This window comes from Pseudonaja textilis, chromosome 4 (assembly GCF_049901715.1).
Source record: "Pseudonaja textilis isolate UNSWEBS1 chromosome 4, rPseTex1.2, whole genome shotgun sequence".
NCBI classification, from domain to species: Eukaryota; Metazoa; Chordata; class Lepidosauria; order Squamata; family Elapidae; genus Pseudonaja; species Pseudonaja textilis.
Window position 1 is genome coordinate 84,211,047 of NC_141993.1, and position 23,680 is coordinate 84,234,726.

Below are 23,680 nucleotides of genomic sequence, written 5' to 3' on the forward strand. Positions count from 1 at the left end.
TTGAATAAATAAAAAAGGAGGGAATGTGGTAATATATCCATCATATTCTGCAAGTTCTTGTACAGCTTTGTAAGATCTGGGGGTATCACAAACGCTCCTCATGAGGGCAGTAGTGTCTTTATGATGAGAGTTTGATCCTGTTATCTGCAAAGCTCAGAGGACAGGAATCTGTGTGGGAGTTCCATTCCCATGAGACCTTTGGTGCCCTGCTTTCTCACGGGAAATTTATCACCTTCGCCAAGGCCTAGCTAGATAATGTTGCTGAGCTAATGTTGAAGTCATTGTTTTGATTTTGTATTTGTATTTTCTTAATAAATACTGCTACTCGAGGGCTCTCGGGGCTGGCAGTTGCTCAGACGTCTTCTCTGCGTCTCCCGTCATTTTTTCAATTGCCAGTCCACCACATTTGGTCCCTTGCCAAGGGAGCCTAACCGGAAGTCCCCAGTAACATGGTTGTTAAGTGAATCTGGCTTCCCCATTGACTTTGCTTGTCAAAAGTTTACAAAAGGTGATCACATGACCCCAGGACCACTACAACTACAAAAGTTGCCAAGTGTCTGAATTTTGATTACGTGACCATGGGGAATGCTGCTACGGCCATAAATGTGAAAAATAGTCATAACATAAGCCATTTTTTTCAGTGCCATTATAACTTTGAATGGTGACTAAATGAAGTGTTGTAAGTCTAGGACTACCTGTAGTAATTTGGGCTCAGTGGAAAAGGGATGAGACAGAAGTATAGCAAATGTGGGATAAGATCCCTGTTCTGGGTTAAACTTATTTGATCACAAACAGAAAAGTCACTACTTTTGGAAGAAACATAGCTTTGGTTTGGTAGTCCTTAGATGATATACAGATAGTCCTTGACTTACAACCAAGCGTTTGGCATGTTTCAAAGTTGCAACAGACCCAAAAGTACGTACAACCTGGATTTGAAATTTTGGTCACCACCTCTTCCCCCATAATTACATGATTGCATTTTGGGCATTGGGCAAACCAGCCCACATTTATGACAGTTTGTAGTATCCCAAAGATTCATGATGGTGATTTATGGTCTTTGCCATAACCAGCGTTTACTTCCAGTTTAAAAACCATGGCATTTGTGTAATGACTTGATTTTGTGACTTGTTTTGATTGCCACAAAATGTCATAAATTGGGTCAGTCACAGGATGACCTACTTAATGACCAGCACAATACTTTGGCTCAATTATGGTTGTAAGTTGGTTCGGTTATTACAGGATATACCCTCACTATATCAATATTGCTGTTCCACATAATTGTATTTTGGTGGCATCTGCTATAATCTTTGTCCTCAAATGCTTTCTGTTTTATTTTTTAAATTTAATAATACTATTTCCTTTCTTCTTTTAGATCTTGAGGTTCATTTCAGATTTTCTTGCTTTCCTGGTACTTTACAACTTCATTATACCCATTTCACTTTATGTGACTGTGGAGATGCAGAAATTTCTTGGGTCTTTTTTTATTGGTTGGGACCTTGATCTCTATCATGAAGAAACAAATGAAAAAGCTCAAGTAAATACGTCTGACCTGAATGAAGAACTGGGACAGGTATAAAATAATTCAAAATAGTATTGAAACATGAGGAACTCGCTTTGATTTAATTAATCAAAAATGGTTAAATTCCTAGTTGTTCTTTCACACGGTTACTATTCCCTATATATTTTATAATTTTTTGTCTCACTTAAAAGTTGTAATTCGAAAGTGGTCAAGCAGCGGTTCACAATCTGAGATTTTAAATGAGCACTGCTGCCATGTAGGATATATCGTGTAATTATTAAAAAAAGATCATTTAATACTTATTTTCCATGTGTGTATAAATAAACCCATTACACCTATTTCAGATAAGCACAATAAATGTGCACAAGTCTGAACTGAGTGCAGCATTCAGCATCTGCAAACCATATGAATGTCCCACTAGTGCAGGGGTGTCAAATTCGATTTTCATTGAGGGCTGCATCAGGGTTGTGTTTGACCTTGGGGGGTGGGTGCGGTGGGTGTGTCCAGGTCAACATTACTCATGTCGGGGGCACTTGTGGTGGTCTGAGCACTCTGCCGGCAAAACGGGCTCCTGAGCTCCCTCTACCACCAGAGCTTGGAAGGAACACACGCAGCCCTTCCTAGCTCTCTTTTCACTGGCAGAGGCACCACGGGCCAGTCCTTCGCTGTTTGCAGGGAAGCCCCGCAGGCCAGATCTAAGCACCCCGCGGACTGGATCCAGCCCCCCCGGGCCTTGAGTTTGACACCCCTGCACTAGTGGGTGTGAAGGAGACTTGCTGCTTTTTTAACTCTTACATTTATTTGACTGACATAACTTCTCAACTTACTGTAGGTGGAGTATGTATTTACAGATAAAACTGGCACATTGACAGAAAATGTGATGCAGTTTCGGGAATGTTCTATTAATGGCCTCAAATACCAAGAAATCAATGGCAGATTAGTTCCCGAGGGATTGATAGAAGACTTTCCAAATGGAGTACAGCCCAGCCTTGTAAGTTCTTCCTAAAATTAACTTCTATGGTCTAAAGTTCGGATCCTTCTTGAAGCTCTTTTTATGAGTGTTTTCCAAAAGTAACTTCTAAACTTTGCATTGTATGAAATTAGTCCTTTAATTCTGACTGCAACTAAGTGTCAGCTTGGAAGGAGGTTGTTACTTGGAACACTGACACTAAGATCTGTTAATATTTGGGTTTCTAAGAAAAAATAGTATATTATCTGCAAAGAGATCTATTGCATAATGCTCCATTTTTTTGTATTTGTCCTAATGTTCTGTGCTAATTGAGAGTGAGCATCCATGTTTGGAATCCTATATTTAAAAATTTTGTATTCAATCCATTGATCCTTATTACTGCTTGAGTATAATGTATCAATTATCCAAAAGAGCTACTTTCAAATCCCAATTCCAACAATTATTTTATTTAAATGTGTTTATACTCTGTCAAATTCAGAATGTAATGGCAGCAGTGCCAATGCAGATTTAGCACAGTTAATGTAATACATTATTAATACTCTTCTAACTGAAGCCTCTGTATTTTGAGGAAAAGAAATTCAGACTGAACTTGAAGTAGGACAACTATTTAATCTTTTGACCAGCAGGTGGGAGAATTATGTACGCTGCTTTAAGATGCACAAAATAAAGGCAGGATATGAATTTAGTAATTAAAAAAATACAAATTTTATCTTACATGGCTGTATCTAATAATACCTTCTAAACAAAATTAAAATAAAACATATTCAAAATTTAAACTTATTACATAAAAACTCCTAATAGCTGGGAAGATTATGTGCATTGTACTCCTAATTCTGTGTCTTGGATTATAAAATGAAGAAGAAAGAGGTTTGACAGACTAGACTTCCTACATATGTAATATCTATATGTACAATAACATGTTCATTATATAAAGCCCATGTTTAGATTCTGTATGAAATAATAGAAAACACCTGGTAGCCTGTAGTCCTCAACTCATTAGCAAAGTTACAACAGACCCTAAAAAAGGAACTTACAAATCGAATTTGAAATTCCACCATCCACCTCCCATCCCTTCCCTCATTGCCAAATTACCACATTTCGGACATTTAGTAATCAACCCACAATTATAGTCATTTGCAGCGTCCCACAGTTTACAATGTTTTTCCAGAAACTGGCATTTATTTCCCAAATTCCCTATAGCGAACAGTGAGCTCACTTTACAACCATTATATTTGCTTTACAACTATCGCATTTGCTTAATGACTGCAACACACACACCCTGCTTGTAAAATCGGGCACAGTCATATAATGATCTTCTTTATGACCATCTCAACTTATGGCTGAAGTTGCGAGCTCAGCTACCTTCATAAGTTGAGGACTATCTGTAGACTTTTAATTGTTAATAAAAAATAACTATTTTAATAAACTTGTAGATAGGACCATTCGTGAAATATGTAAAATCCTTGTCCAGAGATTTCATAAAACATTGTAAGACCTTGTTCGGTGCTTTGGACAGTATTGTGTGTTGTTGTTTTCTTTTAACTAAAAAACAACATAATACTGTCCAAAGCACTGAACAGTCCTCCAGCTACAGTAGGTCATATGTTCACTCTAGAAATACATAGGCTTATATTCTTGTGGCTGATCATAACTTTCATAGGAGAAAGATAAAGTTAATCAATCAGATTCATTGCAGTGTTTTGTGTTTTTTTTTAACAGACACGTGAGGAAGAACTCTTCCTGAAAGCTCTTTGTCTCTGTCATACAGTGCAGATTAATAATGACCAAACTGATGGCATTTGTGACAGCCCTTGGCGTAGCAATGGCCTACCATCTGAATTGGAGTACTATGCCTCATCCCCAGATGAAAAAGCTTTAGTTGAAGCTGCTCGCAGGTAAGGATTATAAGCCATTATAAATGGATAAGTCTTTGTCTGGAGTCCAGTTGAGGCGACAAGCAAGGAGAAGAGAGGTCCAACTACTGTCCAGCCTTTCTTTAACTCTTTACCTGATGTGCTGTTGTATGACTTCTAGAATACCAGGGATGAATTACCAGGAGTAATTGCATTAGTGTTTGTAACACAACTATGGTTGGTTAATAAAGTAAAAGCCATCATACCAAACTGATTGTTTCTGGGCCCTCTGTTAGATTACCCTCCTCACTCTTCCATTTCATAAATTAAGCTAATGAGTCTCAACAAAACTGCAGCCAAAGTATTGCAGAATTTCAGTACCTTGAAAATCAGACATCACTGTCAGCCAATCAGTCGTGTCCGTCCCTCGGCCACTCTATGAATCAGCAGTCTCTATGTCCCTCTGACTCACACCTCCTCCTTCAGATCCTCCATTGTCATCCCAGTATCATCCTTTATAATGCCCAACCAGAAGATGGTAGGACGGCCTTTTCTCCTTTTTCCACTGATCATTCCCAGCGTGATTTACTGATTGAGAATCATTGATTGACATGATAGAAAATCAGAAGGGATGTAGAAATGTCAAACTGAGAATGCCATTTAAGCCACAAACTCCCTGTTGAGTGTAGAAATCCAAATAAGGGATCCATAGCAGATATCTACCTGACATCAACTTGTGCAATTCCTTGAGAGAAACCCCCAAAATTGTGCATACTGTTTTTGTCATACTTCAGGAGGCTGAAACCTTGCAAGAAGCTCATGCCTTCTCCAATGCTTCAGAAAGCCTTCAGAAAACTTCTGATGCTTTCCAAAGCATCACATGGAGAGTGCCTGTAATTTGGAGAATTGAGTGTGTGGCCTCTGGAAGAAGGTCTAGGACCTCCAGCCCTTTCTTTGCATAGGGACAAACCTTAGTGTGCTTTGTCAGTGGCGGGAGGAAGATGATGTACATCAGCTGGCCATAGCAAGATTTGCAGAGCACAGAGCGGTGGGGATTTTGCGCTGTGGCACTGGTACAATCTTGTTCCTTTTCCTAACGTAACTAAATCTATACGGCATACATTTTAATTCTTGTTCTTTAATCTCATTGCATAGAGATTAGCAAAAATTGGAGTCTAGATGTTAGTTTTGAAATTTATTTAAGTTTTGATTAAATTCACTGGCTTTAATACAGCTTGTTACTGTTAAGTTCAACCATCCTTAAACAAGAGTCTTATTATGAAATCTAAAAGCACATTCATGAAACAATTATTTAAGATTCTTTCTAAAAACATTTAAAAGCTATGCCTGGATAATGGTGAGTAATGTTGCTTTTCTATCTTTAGACATTGTTTTTAATTTCCATAAGGCTACCCCTTCGTTCACTTTCTTTTGAATTTTTAGGGTTGGTGTTGTGTTTACTGGGGCAAATGCAGAAAGTATGGAGCTTAAAAGCGGTGGAAAGCCAGAAAGGTAAAAAACAAAGAAGATGTTTCCTTGTTTTTTTTAAAAAAAATAGTTGAAATTCAATTGAAAAAGAGTGAAAAAATCTATGGTCCTAGAGATAGCAATAGCACTTAGACTTATATACCTCTTCACAGGGCTTTACAGCCATGTCTAAGTGGCTTACACAGTCAGCATGTTTCCCCCAACAATCTGGCTCCTCATTTTACAGACCTCGGAAGGATGGAAGGCTGAATGAAACTCCCATCAAAATGGATTAACAAGATCCTAATTTCTGAATCTTAACCCATTTTAAACTTTCATGAGAATCTTTATCTCACTCCCCCTGTGCAGAAAGAAGCAATATAAAAGGAAATAATAACTAAGGAACATACTTTTTTTTTCAACAAAGTATTTCTTCAGATCTTTGGATCACGAGTTATAAATTTGCTGGGATTAAGAAAAAGACAGTGTCAACTGAAGGAAGCAAAAGAATGTTAAATAGGCTATATACTGGGTTAGCATTTACCAGTTTGTATCCAGGCCTTCCTCCAAGAAACTTGATGATCATATATGTGAGGTCTTCTTATTGTTGTTATTATCAGACTTATTTCTTCTATTATGCTGTCTTGGGTATTGCTACATCCACTGTCCAGACTTTTATCTTTCTTATGGACAGTGGTTAAGTCTGGGTGCTTTGTGACAGGTGTTTGTCTGTTTGAATTCTAAAGTCCCAGAGCTTCTTTACTTCCTGTGACTTTCTCTATTTTATGATCCCACCAGTTTTTGCTTGCAGGCAAAGGATATTTTTTGCAGATCTTCCAATGCGCCATTGTTGCTTCTTTGTCGTGTCATTGTTTGTGGCCAGCCTGTGCCCTTGCCAACTGCTAACAATGTGGTCCACTGTTTCTTCAGCTTTTTTATAGAGGCAACACTTGCTATTTATTACTGTCTTCTCAGTTTGCATTTGTTCTTAAGGCTTGGTCTCACGTACTGTGCAAAAGGCTTGCTTTCCCCCCAAGCATTGGGAGAAGATTAGATAATCGTACATTAAAACAAATTGGTGCCAGGTTTTTATTATTTTTAATGTTTTCATCAGTTGAGTTTTATAATTTTAAAGTGATATTATATGTCTTTTAATTTTGATTGGGAGCCACTCAGAATTGGTTGAAAGACGGGTGGCTACATAAATGTTTTAAATAAATAAAATAAATCATCATCATTATTATTTGACTATTACGATTACTCTCCTATCATAACAGTTTTGCAAAGTAGCTTTGTGCTCTTTTTTTAAATACGAAGGTTATTAAAAGTTTTGAAAGATAACATAAAAACTAAGGCAAACTAATACAGCATAAAGGAAACAAAAAGAAAAAGACAAAAGTTCAGAAACAAAAGATAAAAATAAAAAGCATTTTAAAAATGCTTCCAATTCTGCATTTTCCTTTGAAGCAAATATTAAAGTATGATTACAAAGTTTTTACTCTGATTACAGAGTAATAGCTTACTATTCCCTATTTTTTTTCTAATTATCTAAACCACAAGTCAAAAATGCATTTTTTCTGTTTGATACAGAAAGTCTATAAAGGATTTCTAGTCAACCATAAATGTAGAAATTGTTTCTCTAATAAAAAAACATAATTTAGTGATTTCTGAAAGTGCCATTATCTTTATCATCTATTACTCTATTGTGAGTAGTGTTTGAACTTTTCCACTTTTGAACATATAGCCATCTCACTGCAGTTGTCGTATATAAAAGCAAAGTCCCGTGGCTTTTTTCTAGTTGTCTGTCTATTAATCCCAAATGAAAAGTGTCTGGATGTACATTAGCTTTTAATGTCTTCTGAATTAGTGCATTGATTTGCATCCAAAATTTTTGCGGTTTTTTTTACCCACCTCCTATATGTGATAAACTATCCTGTCATATTCTTCACACTTAACAGAATAACAGAGTTGGAAGGGACCTTGGAGGTCTTACAGTCCAACCCGCTGCTCAGGAAACCCCATGCTCAGGAAACCTGCTGTCCCACTGCTCAGGAAACCCTGTACCATTTCAAACAAATGGTTGTCCAATCTCTTCTTTAAAATTTTCAGTGTTGGAGCATTCACAACTTCTGGAGGCAAGTTGTTCCATTTACAGGATAGATTTGAAATAAAGATCCACCCTGACCCTCATGAATAAATTCTTGCAAAATTATTTTCAGTCTTTCAGCTAAAATCATTCTAACCAACTTACAATCATTAGTCAGTATTGAGATTGGTTTGTAGTTTGTTGCTAGTCAAATCTTATCCCTCTTTAGCCATTAATATTATATTGGCTTCTTTCCAACTCTCTTTGACATTTTTCCTCCCTGTAAAATAGAATTCACTGTGCTTTGTAGAGGTTGTAAACATACATCCTCAAAACACTTGTAATGCAGCCTCAATAACCCACCTGGTCCAGGCATCTTTGTTGATTTACTCTTTTAGTAGCTTCTTAACATTGTATCTTCCATTAACGTGCTCTGAAAATACTGGTATTCCTTCTAAGCTACAAACCAGGATCTCCTCTCCTTAAGTGTCACTGAACAGTTAATGATATCTCAGCTTTAAAACTGGCTTTCTGTGAGCACTTTGTTTTCCTAAGTATACAGGTGGTATTCGGCTACATTGAAGAAATAGAAATCCACTTAAAGTGAATTCTTATAAGTAAGCCACTTAGTGAAACGAGATGTGAAGATCAAGTAAACTGCGAACGGCTTTGGGGAAATAGTACATTCAGGAGTCCCTTCACCTTTGTTCCTTCCTGTTTCTCTACCCCCATCAGTCACAGAAATGACTATAATCAGCCACTCCGTTGAGAGGAGTCCTCTTCTCTTCTCCAGGCCCTGCATGCTGTCAAGTATAACCTATGTGTGAATTGCAGGCATGCAGTTTTCATAATTTTCTACATTTCACAAGAATGGCTTTCATTTCCCAAACCCAAATTAAGCATGAGCCTCTTCTCTTTTAAAGGTACAAATTACTACATATACTGGAATTTGATGCCAATCGTAGGAGAATGAGTGTGATCGTAGAAAGTCCGTTGGGTAAGATTTTTTTTTAATGTGATGTTTTTGATGTTATGTATTCTCCGACCCCCTAAAGCCAGTTCTTTAAAAAGAACATTAATAGCCCCTGAGAAGCGCTACTAATTTGCACTTTTTGTTTTCTTGGATAGGTGAAAAACTCTTATTTACCAAAGGAGCAGATTCTGTTATTCTTCCTACCAGTAAAAATGGTGAGGTAGAAAAAACAAGACTCCATGTGGATGAATTTGCATTGGTATGTTCAGAGCACTGCTTTCAAACTTTCTGGTAGATAATGGTAGAGGTACTGCTAAACCGGGGGTGGGGAACTGTGGCCCCTGTGGGACCTGTGGACTTCAACTCCCAGAATTCCTAGCGATGCCCAACACATATGTAAATCAGCTCTTAACCCAAACACTTAATGGACCTGAAATATTATATATTATACTGCTTATTATAGTATCATTGTATTTGTTACCGTAATAATTGCCTTTTGATTTAGCACAGGGGTGGGGAACTATGGCCCCTGTGTGACCTGTGGACTTCAACTCCCAGAATTCCTAGCATCGCTAGGAAATTCTATTCATAGGGCATTGGCTTGAGATCTTCAGATAGCTACCCGATGCCGACCCCATTTATGGATTTTGTTATTAAGCTGGGGTTGATGGGAGTGCCTGATTTTACCACAAACTTTCCCATCAGCCCCAGCTTTGATGTTCAGGGACTATAGGAATCGCAATCAAAACATCTTGAGAAAATGGCATTTGGAAAAATAAACCATTTCATCTTCTTCAGACCCCGCGCCTTTCTCTACTTCCCTCTCTTCCTCCTACTTCTCCCCATATCCAGTTGCCTCTGATTTAAGTGGCACCTTCTTCTCCCAGAGAGAAGAATCTCTTCATTGCCTTCCAAAATTAGCAATCATGGGAGGCAAGACCGCATCTGTCCTTGAACTTTCGTCTGTTATGCTTGGTTTCACCCTCTTCCATTAATGGGGGTATAAGTGAAGGTACCTTGTCAAAAGCACTTTTGGGGAGACCTAAACTGTCAGGGCTTTCATTTAATGAAGCAGCACACTCCCATCAGTAAGTAAATCTTTTCGTCAGTGTCTTATCTAGTACCCGCTCTCTATTTTTTCCACAGAAAGGGCTAAGGACTCTTTGTGTAGCATACAGAAAGTTCACAGAGGAGGAGTATAAAGAAGTGGAGCAACGTCTTTTTGAAGCAAAAACTGCCTTGCAGCAACAAGAAGAACGGCTGGCAGAGGCATATAACTTTATTGAAAAAGACTTGGAATTACTTGGAGCTACAGGAGTCGAAGACAAGTACATACTTCCTGTTTATTTGGGAAAAGAAATTCTGACACAGGCAAAATAGCTTGATGCTCATTCATCTCTCCGTAAATAGCATTATGTGATGTGTAGATTTTTCCACTCAACATAAAGAGGGAAGATGGCACTTGGAATCACAGCACCCAGCCTTGTGTGAACAAGTAGAGATAGTCCTTGACTTAACAACCCTTCGTTTAATGATCATTACAATAGCACTGAAAAAAGGGACTGATTACCATTTTTCACACTTGACCATTGCAGTATCCCCGTGATCACATGATCAAAATTTGGACCCTTGAAAACTGCCGTATATTTATGACAGTTGCGGGGTCCCAGGGGGTCCTGTGATCACTTTTTGCAACCTTCTGACAAGCAAAATCAGAGGAAGCCAGATTCAATTAACAACCATGTTATTAACTCAACAATGTGGTGATTAACTTAGCAACTATGCTTAGCAAATATGGCAAAACTCACTTAACTTTTGTTTAGCAACATAAATTTGGGGCTCAGTTATGCTCCTAAGTTAAGGACCACCTCTATCCTATTGAACACGTTTCATGTTTCACTTCAAAACTTTGTAGCTGCCACCTCACAACCATAAGATGAGTTAGGAAGGTGACAATTGGTATTTAACAGACCCAATTAAGAAGGGGGTGAGTGTGGTGAGTCTGGAAATTCAAATTGATAAAAGATAATATTTATAGCTCAGGGTTGAACTGTGGAGTCCTTGTTGCTCTTTAAGCTTAGTTGCCTGAATGAAACCTCTACAAGAAAACAGCCAAGCTCAGAGAAAAATATGAACTCTACTGGGAATTGGGATCATTAAGATATAGCTTGTGCTATCCAGCATGTTCCCCTATGACATGAAATCTGACCTGTAGCAGCAGTGACCATCCTGTTGTAGAATGTAGAATACTTTATTGGCCAAGTGCGACTGGACACACAAGGGATTTGTCTTGGTGTAAATACTCTCAGTATACATAAAGAAAAGGTACATTCATTAAGAATCAAGAATCATAATGTACAACACTTAATGACAGTCATAGGGACTGACTGATTTAATGGCAGTCATTGATTTGATCAACAATCAAATCATACATGTAAGGATACAAGCAACAAAGTTACAGTCCTACAATCACAAGTGGGAGGGGATGGGTGATAAGGAGTGATGAGAACAGTAACAGTAACAAAATGTAACAGTGTACACTTTGTAAATAGTTGAACGGTGTTGAGGGAATTATTTGTTTAGCAGAGTGATGGCTTTCGGGGAAAAAACTGTTCTTGTGTCTAGTTGTTCTGATGTGCAGTGCTCTATAGCGTCATTTTGAGGGAAGGAGTTGAAACAGTTTATGTCCGGGATGTGAGGGGTCTGTAAATATTTTCACAGCCCTCTTTTTGACTCGTGCAGTATACAGATCCTCGATTGAAGGCAGGTGGGTAGTAATTGGTTTTTTTGCAGTCCTAATTATCCTCTGAAGTCTGTGTCTGTCCTGTTGGGTTGCAGAACCAAACCAGACAGTTATAGAGGTGCAGATGATAGACTCAATAATTCCTCCGTAGAATTGGATCAGCAGCTCCTTGGCCAGTTTGAGCTTTCTGAGTTGGCGCAGAAAGAACATTCTTTGTTGTGCTTTTTTGATGATGTTTTTGATGTTAGGTGTCCATTTTTGGTCATGTGATATAGTAGAACCTAGAAATTTGAAGGTCTCTACTGTTGATACTATGTTGTCTAGTATTGTAAGAGGTGGTAGTATGGGAGGGTTTCTTCTAAAGTCTACCACCATTTCTACGGTTTTGAGTGTGTTCAGTTCCAGATTGTTCCGGTTACACCACGAGGCAAGTTATATAACCTCCTGTCTGTATGCAGATTCATCTTTGTCTCGAATGAGACCAATCACTGTTGGTCACTTCAGTATTTTAACAGATGGATCATTTGAGATGCAGTCCTTGGTATATAGGGAGAAGAGAAGTGGAGAAAGCACACAGCCTTGGCGGGCTGCTGTGCTGATTGTACAGGCATCGGATGTGATTCCACCTAGCTTCAGCTGCTGCTTCCTGTCTGTTAGGAAGCTTATGATCCACTTACAAGTGTGTTCAGATACCGCTAGTTGGTTTAGTTTACTTAGAAGAGTGTCTGGAATGATGGTATTTTGAATGCTGAACTGAAGTCTACAAAGAGGACCCTTGCGTAGGTATTTGGAGATTCGTTGATGGCCTTGATGCATAAAGGTGACAGTGCGGGTAAAATTCAATTCTCGGTGACATTTTCTTCACTACAATGCAGAAGTAGTTTGCCCCAGCATTCTTTGGGAATGCTTATTTGTTTGTAACTTCCTCGTCTAGCTTATACTGTAGGATTCCTGGTGATCTAGATCCTTCCTACTTAGCTTTTTTTTCCCCCAACAGCAAGCAAAGTCACTAGGTGCTACTTCCCATTGTTGTGCCTGTTAAAAATGAACCTAGTTTCTTAAGTTGTTGCTTCTTGGAATTAGCCTGAATATGGAAATAGCTTGACCAAGTTTGATGAATGCATTGGATGCTCAGACATGAAATATCCGAAGTGTTTGAATATAAAATATCCAGTTGTTCGAAGGCAAACCTTTCGATCTTCTCCATTAACAGTGAAAACAGATAATCTTAACAACAACAAAAAAAAAACAGCAGGAGCCCGGTAGCCCCCTTTCAGACAAACAAAATATATTCAAAGGGATAAGCTTTCCTGTACTACAGTTCACTTCATCACATCCATCTTCGTCAGAGCTGTAAAAATAGTACAGCTCAAGTTACAACCACAATTAAGTTACGACCACAAGTGAAACATTTGTTAAGTGAGTTTTGCCTGATTTTACAACCTTTCTTGAAGCAATTGTTAAGTGAATCATTGCAGTTTAAGTTAGTAAGACGGTTTTATGTGAATCTGGCTTCCCCATTGACTTTGCTTGTCAGAAGTTTGCAAAATGATCACGTGATCCTGGGACATTGCAATGGCCAAAAAATACATGCCAATTGCCAAGGGCCTGAATTTTGATCACGTGACCATGGGGATGTGAAAAAAGTGTGAAAAATTGTCTTAAGTCACTTTTTTCAAAGCCATTATAACTTTGAACAGTCACTAAATGAACTGTTGTATGTTGAGCACTACCTGCAGTCATCTCTGAATAAAATTTGTTAGTCTGAAAACACCCTATCAGAGTCTTTCTGATTTGGTACTAACAGATTACAGCAGCTGTGCTACAATGTGTCTAAGCAGAGACATTTTGGTCCTGACCAATCAGTTCTGATAACTGTTCACCAATGCACTTTGCTTACTTTTTAGGCTGCAAGATAAAGTCCAGGAAACCATAGAAGCTCTTCGATTGGCGGGGATTAAAGTGTGGGTGCTCACTGGAGACAAGCACGAAACGGCAGTAAGCGTTAGCTTATCATGCGGACACTTCCACAGAACCATGAACATCCTGGAACTAGTGCAGCACAAATCAGACAGTACGTGTGTGGAGCAGTTAAGACAGCTCGCCAAGAGGTAAAACCTTGCACATTTCCGAACTGATGTCGACAGCCTCTGATAGGGAACCGAGGTTTCTAAAATAGTGTTTCTTAAGTGTGGTCCAAGATCCCCTGAGGGTCCCCCAAGACACTGTCAGGGGTGCTCAAAATCAAAATTATTTGCCAGCCTATGTTTAAAAAAATAATACAATATTAAAATCCTAGCAAGCAGTTGTGAGAAATGGCAGCAACAGTGAATGCATCAGTTTTAATTTTTAATATGTCAGACATCAATAAATATGAACCCATAATATGAAAAGCTCTTTTGGGGTCCTCCATAACTTTTATGTTGTTCAGAATATTCCAAAATAACCGATACAGTTCTAGCATACAAGTCCTGAGAGAAAAAAAAAACAGTTAAGAAACACTGTTTTAAAAGATTCTAACTTTTTTTTTCAATAGACACTTGACTATAAACTAGAAAAACCTGGTTTTGAACTATAAATAAGTTGCGTTGTTGGCATTACCAACAGTACTCTAAGCTCAAAATGGCCCTGTTTTGAACTCGGAGCACTTCTAGAGTGGTTGTAAACAACATGAGGGACAGTTTTAATCAGCTCAGAAATAACTAAAATAGGACATTTCCAGCTTGAGATTTTTTTTAACGTTACCAACACGAAATTTTCAATATGAAAACAAAGCAATCTTATTACATCATCTTCGCCGCAAAATGAGCATATAATACGTTAATGAACCTGCTGCTTAGCAGGTGGGAAGGGTGCCTAGTTCAGTCTGTTCTCATTGTCTGCCGTTGATCGTAAAGCATTTGATGTGTCTGACTGGTGTCCTTCATGAAACAACGATGGATTTGTTTGTCCTGTTCTCCCCACCCACCCCCACCCTTTGTTAGAATAAAGGATGACCACGTAATCCAGCACGGGCTGGTAGTGGATGGGACCAGCCTCTCCCTTGCCCTCAGGCAACACGAGAAACTCTTCATGGAGGTCTGCCGAAATTGCTCGGCTGTCCTGTGCTGTCGCATGGCACCCCTTCAGAAAGCAAAGGTGAGTTATCGGGAGCTCATGAAGTTTGAGCACCAGCTGTGTTTGGCTGCTATAACCTGCCTCGGCCTCTCTCAGCCTTCCTGTTTCCAGCTGAGTTTAGAAGGATTGAGTGTTCTGCCTAATAACCCCCTGCCCACCTGTCTACAAAAGAGATAGGCAGTAGGGCTCGCCATTGACTGTCTTGCCATATGATTGCCATGTGCTTTTATAGGGGTACAGGTAGTCCTCAACTTTGAATGGTTTAGTGACGGTTCAAAGTTACAACGGCACTGGAAAAAGTGACTTATGACCGTTTTTCACAACCCCATGGCCACGTGATCAAATATCAGACACTTTGGCAACTGACTTGTATTTATGAACCGACTCACACTGATGAAGGTTGCGGTGTCCCAGGGTCATGTGATCACCTTTTGTGAAATTCTGACAAGCAAAGTCAGTGGGGAAGCCAGGTACACTTAACAACCATGTTATTAACTTAACAGCTGCAGTGATTCTCAACAACTATGGCAAGAAAGATTGTAAAATGGGGCACAGATCACTTAACAACAGAAATTTTGGGTTCAGTTGTCATCGTAAGTCAACCACTACTGGTACCCAAAGTACACCACTACTGGTACCCAAAGTACATCAACATTTCCCTACCTGTCAGCTTCGGAAGTCTTGATGTAGCAATCACCACTATGTACTGTATGTACTGATTCCCAAATAATGTCATTTTTTTTAAAAAAGAAGTCTCTCTTTCCTTTACAGGTTGTACGGCTGCTGAAAACATCTCCAGAGAAGCCTATCACATTAGCTATCGGTGATGGAGCTAATGATGTGAGCATGATACAAGAAGCTCATGTTGGCATAGGTAATATTTAGGTGATGGTCGAAGTCTCACTGTATTTAAACTTTGTTAATTGGGATTTATAACGGGTATAGATAAAAAAGTAATAGATTCTATGTACACAGGAGCCTTTCAGTTAAATGAAATAAAAAGTAAAACATGTTTAAATAAGTAAAGCATCCTTACATCCAACTTGTCAACCAGGAATGTCTTCTGAAAAGGCCTTCAATTTAAAAGCATGATCCCAAATTCAGAATAAGTCCCAAGCTTCAGAAAATCTTTTAAAACCTGGCTTTTTACGAAAGGCATAAGTAATGATCCTGTGCTGGGTTTATGATTGCATCTTCTCGGTTGCAAATATTTCCTTTAAAATTTAGTTGCAATTGTTAATTTTTAGATTGTAATTTTGTTTTTCTTTTAATTAGAATATTAGAATTCTTTATTGGCCAAGTGTGATTAGACACACAAGGAATTTGTCTCCAATGCATAAGCTCTCAGTGTACGTACAACAATAGTGATAGATTATTATCATAGTAATTATTATCATAATCATCTTAACGTAAGATGGAAATGCAGGCCACTTAAATTTTATCAGATTGCAGTAGAATGATAAGCCAAGTAAATAAATTAATAACACCACACCTTCTGCAATTTGATGCCCACCAAATTTGCTGTGAGTGTTAATGCCAGCTGGGTATATAGTCCTAGCATATTTGAAGGAACCTAGGTTAGTAAAAAAGGTTTTAAAAAATGTTATTTTTTCTATGGGAATTGATTGCTTGCCACTGTTTCCAAGCTGTTTCCTCTAGAGCAGAGGATCTCAAAGTGTAGCCGAGATCCCTTCAGGGGTCCGCAAAATCAAAATATGGCAACATTTCTCAGTTCTAATTTCTAATACAATATATATTAATAGACATAATCCACATCAACTGAAGCTCTCTGTGATCCTCAGCCATGTTTAACAATGAAAATTAGTTTTGAGACCAAAATGTTTGAGACATTTTGGTCTCAAACATTTACTATCCTCTGAAGCAGGATAGTAAATGGTGAATATGGCTATTGGTAGAAGTATCCACCACCACCCCCAGCCCCCAAAATATTTCTGGGCCCTTCCATGAAAAAAAGAGCTTGGTTGTATAACTGAGCAATAGAAAATACCTATATACCTATATACCTACTCTTTCTGTTGTGGAATAAAAGGTGTGCTCTTATCTGGTCAGGCCCCTTAAATCTCCAAACAGCACCCTGAAAGGGTCTTGAATCTTCCATTATTGTTGCATATGTTGTTTCACTTTGACTTATACGTGTCCTCATGCTTAAAAAGACAAGTTCATTTTGTTATTTTTGCTTACCCAAATTGCAGGTATCATGGGAAAAGAAGGCAGACAAGCTGTAAGAAACAGTGACTATGCAATAGCAAGATTTAAATTCCTCTCCAAGTTACTTTTTGTCCATGGCCACCTTTATTATATTAGGATAGCAACCCTTGTACAGTACTTTTTTTACAAGGTAAGTGTCCGTAGCATATTACTGGCGATTCTTTTAGCTCAGAACTTTTTCTATAAATAGTGGGTTTACTTGCAAAAGTGGGTAGTGCATAAACTCTGATATTCAATTATAATTACGATTATGCTTGGAACGTGTCAAGTTTAGTAGGGTGATATTAAGAAAAGAGGTGTTGTACAAACTGGATCTATAGGTAGTCCTCGTCTTACAACAGTTTACTAAGTGACTGTTCTAAGTTACAACGGCACTGAAAAAAGTGACATGACCATTTTTCAGAGTTATGACCTTTGTAGTATCCCCATGATCATGTGATCAGAATTCAGATTCTTGCCAACTGGCAACATACTTAAGACGGTTGCAACATCCCGGGGTCTTCTGCAGCCTTCTGACAAGCAAAGTCAATGGGGAAACCAGATTCACTTAACCACCAGGTTACTAACTTATCAGCTGCAGTAATTCACTTAACAGCTTGGGCAAAAAATATTGTAAAATGGGGGGGGGAAACTCACTTAACAAATGTCTCACCTAAGAACAGAAATTTTGGGCTCAGTTGTGGTTGTAAGCAGAGGACTACCTGTCCTATGTCATTGTTAACACTAGCATTTTCCCAAATTTTGTTTCAAGTGCCAGCGTAACAATGACAGCATATTAACCCTGCTAAAATGATACGGGATAGCCCATGGTTCTGTGCATCTCCTTATACAGGAATGCAAATGTCTCCATCCTATTCGTCCCCCTCCCTTCCGATTCCCTTAATTTCATTGAATGTAGGCTGACAAAAATGAAACCATCCAAATGGAGTTCCGTTTCACCCCATCTTTCCTCATTGCTGTAGAGAAAAAAAAAATAGCATTCTACAATGCTATTTGTAGCATTCTACAAAAAGCACTTTTTAAAACAAACCATGAACGTAGAGGTTTGGTTTCCAGAAAAACAACCTATGAATATAGTCAAATAGATACATAGTCCTCAACTTAGGACACTCATGGGGACTAAGTTGTGCCCAATTTTACAATATTTTTCCCATGGGGTTGTTAAACAAATTACTGCAGTTGTTAAGTGAAACATCTGGGACATTAAATGAATCTGACCACCCCCACTGACTCTGCTTGTCAGAAACTATGGGAAGGTTCCAAACGGCAATCATACGATACCGGGATGCTGCAACAGTCATAAGTGTGAGGTCTAGTCATAGGTCACTTTTTAATGACATTGTAATTTTGAACGGTTACTAAAGGAATGGCTATAAGTCAAGGACTACCTGCAAGGTTTTTTCCCTGATGATATTCAGTAGGAGCTTCCATCACCTTCCACTAAGTTGCTGCTAATTTCTTCACTTCCAAGCCAATACATACCTGCGGTAAAACTATTTCTGATAAACCAGCTTTTAATCATGGTTACAGAATCTAGATTATAAACAGGCTGTGATCTCTTTTGATGGGCACATCATGCAGATCACAGTTAAAAGGCAAAGTGAGATGAGAGCCTTCTGGCTAGGAATCAGGAGAGAGTTCACGCTTTCTATTTCAAACAAGGTGCTACGAAGTTTAGAGTGGTGGTGGCATTAGTGAAGATTGCTTCATTGGTTGTGACATTGATGGAACCCGAGTGCCTTGTGGGAGAACTTCCTCTCCACCACTTTCTTCAATGAGTAGTTTAATTCCAGTGAGTGATATCATTATCCACCTGGATGATGAATCTCAGTAGATGAGGGTGTTTTTTTTACTTCTTTTGATATTCAAGATATGTTTGGATGAGCGTGATAGAATTTGGTGTTTTATGTCTCTCACTGGTTGCATCACATCTTGTTTTCCAGAATGTGTGTTTTATTACACCGCAGTTTTTATATCAATTCTTCTGCTTATTTTCACAACAAGTGAGTAGTCAGATTTTTTTATTCTTCTCCTCTTTCTGTCTTCACATTCTGATTTGTAGGCAGCCACCAAGAATTCACACTGTATCAGAACTAAAATCAAACACCTATTACTAACAGCTAGATGACGTTTCACTAGCATCTGTTTCCCCATCCCTATATATTTCCTTTACCTTTTCTGTCTGTAAAAATATATCCAAGAACAATCCCATTTCTTGTTGAGAACCATTTTATTGTTAGGCAATCAGAAAGATAAAAACTGAAAGTTGTGTTAAAGAGTTCCATATGGAATAAGAGTTTAGTCAAAGTAATATTTATCTTTGGATAGCGCTGATTAGTTCTGCTAATTCTTTTTCTATGTTTGAAAGCCAAAAGCACTTTTAAAAAACGGATTTCATTTTATATCTGGGAGGCAAGTGACAGTTATAGCCAGATCAAGAAGGGATTTTCTTATTAATCAGATTTAGCTCATTTAAATGTATACCAGTTTAAATTTAAGATTTAAATTTAAGATGTTCTGTATTGTAACTCAGATTATCCGTAGCCAGTAATGTTTGTCCTTTCTTGCATTTCTGAAATTAATTTGTCTTACTCTATTATGAATTCTAGCAAATTCTAATTTATCTTAATACATATATCTATAAATAACCTAATAAAGACTATCGATAATCCTGAGTGCCCCCATTTAAGAATGGTTAGTAACGGAGTCTTATCACAGGCTGATTTTCCTACCTCTAAATTCAGTATTCTAAGTATTATTCTAAACAGACAACAATATGAAATTAAAAAGTGGGTTGACTGAAAAGAAACCAGGTACCATTTAAACAGAAGGAGTTTCTTTCTGAAGTGAAGAATAAGATGATAGCAAACGCCCTTCCCACCTCTCCTGCCTTTCCTTCTACGCTGCTCCAGTTCCTAACTTTTCTTTTACATGGATCATGGGATGATCTGGATTGAATTTGGTGACAAACCACTCTTTGCTTCAATAAGAAAGTAAGCTGAGGTGACCACTCAGCATCTATCATCTACAAGCAGCGTTTCTCAACTGGGCTGATTTAAGATGTACGGACTTCATTTCCCAGCATACCTCATGCTGGGAGTTGAAGTCCCCACACCTTAAAAGTTGCCCAGGTTGAGAAACACTGACATAAAGTGACTATTAGCTTTGTCCAATGTTAAAGCCTTTTCCTCCCCGATACACACACACGCACACAGCATTTTCCAAGTTGATGTTCTTTTTTATACCTTTTTGGATACTGCACCAAAGAACTCCTGTTAACCCATACTTACCTAGAATTAAACACAACATTTCCTGTTCTTGCAGGACTTCTCTACACTGATATTTTTATTAGAAAGAATGTTAAGACCATATGTGTTTGAGGGGGAAAAGAAGAAATTTAAGTATGGTATCTTTATTGCATTTCTTCTTTGTTAATGTTAATATAATAAAACAGACATTTAGATGGGGCGGGGGAGTTGGTTGAGTTCTGTCTGTATGGGTTTTTAAACAATCACCAATTCTCCACCTTTCTCACCTTTCAGACTCTGTATGACAGCGTGTACCTGACTTTGTACAACATTTGTTTCACTTCCCTGCCAGTCCTCATGTACAGCCTTTTTGAACAGCATGTGCATCCTCATGTATTGCACAGCAAGCCAACTCTCTACCGGTAAGCATGGTCTGTTCAGGAGAGGATTTTGCTTGGTAAGAGATAAGTTGTACGGCTCCTCCTCCTCAAGAACCACTTGTCAGACCCAAAGGATGCTGAGTTTTAACGCCTAGGTTGTTGGTAGAAATGGCTAATACTCATTTGAAATATTAGAGGAATCTCTATGAAGTTAAGCCATGATGGAGCATATTTTTTATATCTTAAGATTTGTTGTAGAGTCAGTTCAGCCATCTTCAGTTAATGAGTTTGTTTGTTCATTGAATTTATTTGCCTTCTCCTCCATCTGAATGAAAAAACCATGGGTGGCTTCCAGAATTAGAACAGTAAAATCTATCCCCTCCCATTTCCTGCAAGGAATATAAATCCTTCCATTCCCTACCATCCAGTCAGAGCTGAAGAAGCTTCTTGGATAAGAAGTGAAACTTCTTCAAAGAAAAACCAGAAAGTCCAGTTGCCTCTTGAAAAAGCACCTTTGGGGCAACTATGACTTGGATGACTGAGAATCTCCATACACATTCAGTGAAATCCTAACAAATGTCTTCAATAGCCCCTCCGTCAGTGTGATGCTTTCCCATTAGGGCCCCGAGCTATCTGGCAGAGTCAGGTCTTCAGACCCCTGCAGAAGGATAGAAGAGGCAATCTATCCTCAAGAGTTTCTGGAAGCAGAGCCAGAAATTGCTCTGCCTGGGATATGCCAGCCAGAGAAGCCAGAGAAGAAAGGATCAGAGTATAGAAAGCAGGCGATGTTCATATTGTGACTGTTAGCATAATTTTAGAAGCCCTTTGCAAGTAGTTAACTTAAACACTCTGAGAGATTCTCGGTCATCCAAGTCCTAGTTGTCTCAAAGGTGCTTTTTCAAAAGCAACTGGGCCGTTTTTTCCATGAGGAGGAAGAAAACATTTAGTTTCTCATCCAAAATCTTCATCAGTTTTGATGTGGGGGGGGGGGATAGGTACTTATCAGTTGGGACCAGTATGGTAGGAGGCTGAAAGTTCTGACCAGATGGTGGGACAGGGAGATGGAAGGATTGAGGAAAGGAGATCTGTATGTCATGAATAGTTTGTTGGGAAGAAGAGAAAGAGAAAGAAAATGATTGTATTCAATGTACAGCTGGAGGCCCACCTACCACTGTCCTCAGTCTCATCCTTCATTTATACATTTATCTGTATGTTTGTTTGATTTATAACTCACCTTGGGTGCACAGGTGCTCAAGATGTATCCTGCTTCTTCCTGCTATTTTTCCTAGTAAATCTGTGAGATAGAAACCTGCATTCCCCAGTCCTAGTTCAGTGCCTTACCCACCGCACCCACTGCCTCTCAATAGCAATGCTGCCTCTGGTTGATTCCCACTCCCAAGGAATGTGTGCGAATTCAGAAGAATCCCTGAAGTCTAGACTCTCTTCTCCTTATTCTAGTGTCGAAATGCAGCCATAATGTGCCCACACTTGTAGGTTTTATTTATTTTATTCATTTAGCCTTATTGGATTTATGTGCTGCCCATCTCATTTGGAGGTGACTGATAAACATTGCTAAATAACGCTATGTAATTAATTTGAGGCTCCGCATCCTATTCCTCCTGAAGGAGACTAAATGATAAAGAGATTTCTGATTCCAATTACACCATTTTTAAAAATAATGTGTCTGTTTATACAAATTTATTTGGAAATGCGGCCGTACTTTGGTCCTTTATAAGCTGGCTCACTGATTAAAGATTGTAATTGGGTGCGGTAGGGAAAGAAAATAGGGAATTGGCATCATCCTTTCTCCCAAAACATTAGTCTTCAGTAGCAAGTAGCCATGAAACATCTCAAGGTCAGTACTTAACAATAGGAAGTATGATATTTGATTCCTTTCAACTTTTGAAGAGCACTTGTAGCAATTTCTCAGAATAGGTAAAAAGATGGATAGATGAATTTTAAGAGTGTTTCTAAAACATTAAATATGATCTTATGTACATTGACATCATCATGCATCAAAGTAATTTTCATTCCTTGAAAATACGCTGCCAGAGCATTATATCTTTTTTTTCCCATCTTTTTCTACAGAGACATTAGTAAAAATGCCCACTTGGGCTTTAAGCCTTTCCTCTACTGGACGTTCTTGGGATTTTTTCATGCATTTGCTTTCTTCTTTGGCTCCTATCTTCTGATGGGAAAAGACACTTCATTGTTAGGGAATGGCCAGGTAAAGTAGAATGCTAACCTATTATGAAAACTGTATTGTGGAGTATATAATGTGCTATGTACACTGAATCACTGTAAAACATATCTCAGCCAGAAATGTTTGTGCTTTCTTGAGATAGCTATTGAGATACACATTTCCTTGAAAAAAAATTTAAATTTTAATTGCCTAAAGATAAACTAAGAGTTCTGTAAATAATACACATCGATTGAGATACCAAACAGAGTTGGGTGGATATTAACTCTGGGATTTCAGGAGCTGACTGTGAACTGCTCATATTTCTGTTTTATATTCTGTGTGGTGTATTTCCTCCACAAATTTGCAACCAGAGGATTGGGTGCTCAAGTTATTTATTGACAGTTTGTGAATAAGCATCTTTGAAAACGAAAAGAGCTGAGCAAAAACCTCTTTCCCAGAGGTTTCCCAAAAACCTCTTTCCAATAGCCTTACTTGTGAACTGTTATATTTCAGTTATACAACTATCTAACATACCCTGGGTGAACTTGGTTTCTGAATCATTCTGTGGGCACCATCAGGAATCTGGGATAGTCTAGCCGCTGTCTGCTATTTTTAGCTGGAATACGAGAGTACAGCTGTGGGTGAATTCTTAATTTCAGCATAGCTGGCATGCAAGAAGAAAGAATCCATGTTGTTACGTGTGAATTCTGAGAGGTTGATTTAGCTTTGTACTATAACAGCTGTACACCACGATTTTGCACTTTTAGCTTCCTTCTAACTGCCCCCTTTTTTTCATGCTGTGCATGTCATCAGGTATTCAAACCTAAGAGGCAAATGGTAAGATTTTATGTTGTAGGATAAAAGACGTGCAGACCCTAAATGCAGTACCTTCGTAGCCTTAGTCAAGAATGCA

At 38.5% G+C, this 23,680-nt stretch overlaps 1 protein-coding gene across 14 annotated transcripts in view; it reads left to right on the top strand.

Annotated features, from left to right (window-relative positions):
* Positions 1-23,680, top strand: part of ATP11B (ATPase phospholipid transporting 11B (putative)) — a 98,397-nt gene that overhangs the window by 49,069 nt on the left and 25,648 nt on the right. For 7 of the 14 annotated variants that reach the window (XM_087933526.1, XM_087933524.1, XM_087933531.1 and 4 more), the window contains exons 12-26: positions 1,373-1,570; positions 2,352-2,510; positions 4,209-4,384; positions 5,786-5,854; positions 8,819-8,892; positions 9,024-9,127; positions 10,015-10,196; positions 13,519-13,722; positions 14,596-14,749; positions 15,500-15,602; positions 16,942-17,087; positions 18,901-18,960; positions 20,500-20,627; positions 22,674-22,812; positions 23,581-23,604. In XM_087933526.1, coding sequence (XP_087789652.1) covers positions 1,373-1,570; positions 2,352-2,510; positions 4,209-4,384; positions 5,786-5,854; positions 8,819-8,892; positions 9,024-9,127; positions 10,015-10,196; positions 13,519-13,722; positions 14,596-14,749; positions 15,500-15,602; positions 16,942-17,087; positions 18,901-18,960; positions 20,500-20,627; positions 22,674-22,812; positions 23,581-23,604 — 1,920 coding nt within the window. The remainder of the gene's footprint in view (positions 1-1,372; positions 1,571-2,351; positions 2,511-4,208; positions 4,385-5,785; positions 5,855-8,818; positions 8,893-9,023; positions 9,128-10,014; positions 10,197-13,518; positions 13,723-14,595; positions 14,750-15,499; positions 15,603-16,941; positions 17,088-18,900; positions 18,961-20,499; positions 20,628-22,673; positions 22,813-23,580; positions 23,605-23,680) is intronic. The other 7 variants (XM_026705708.2, XM_026705706.2, XM_026705705.2 and 4 more) reach the window with 1 other exon arrangement.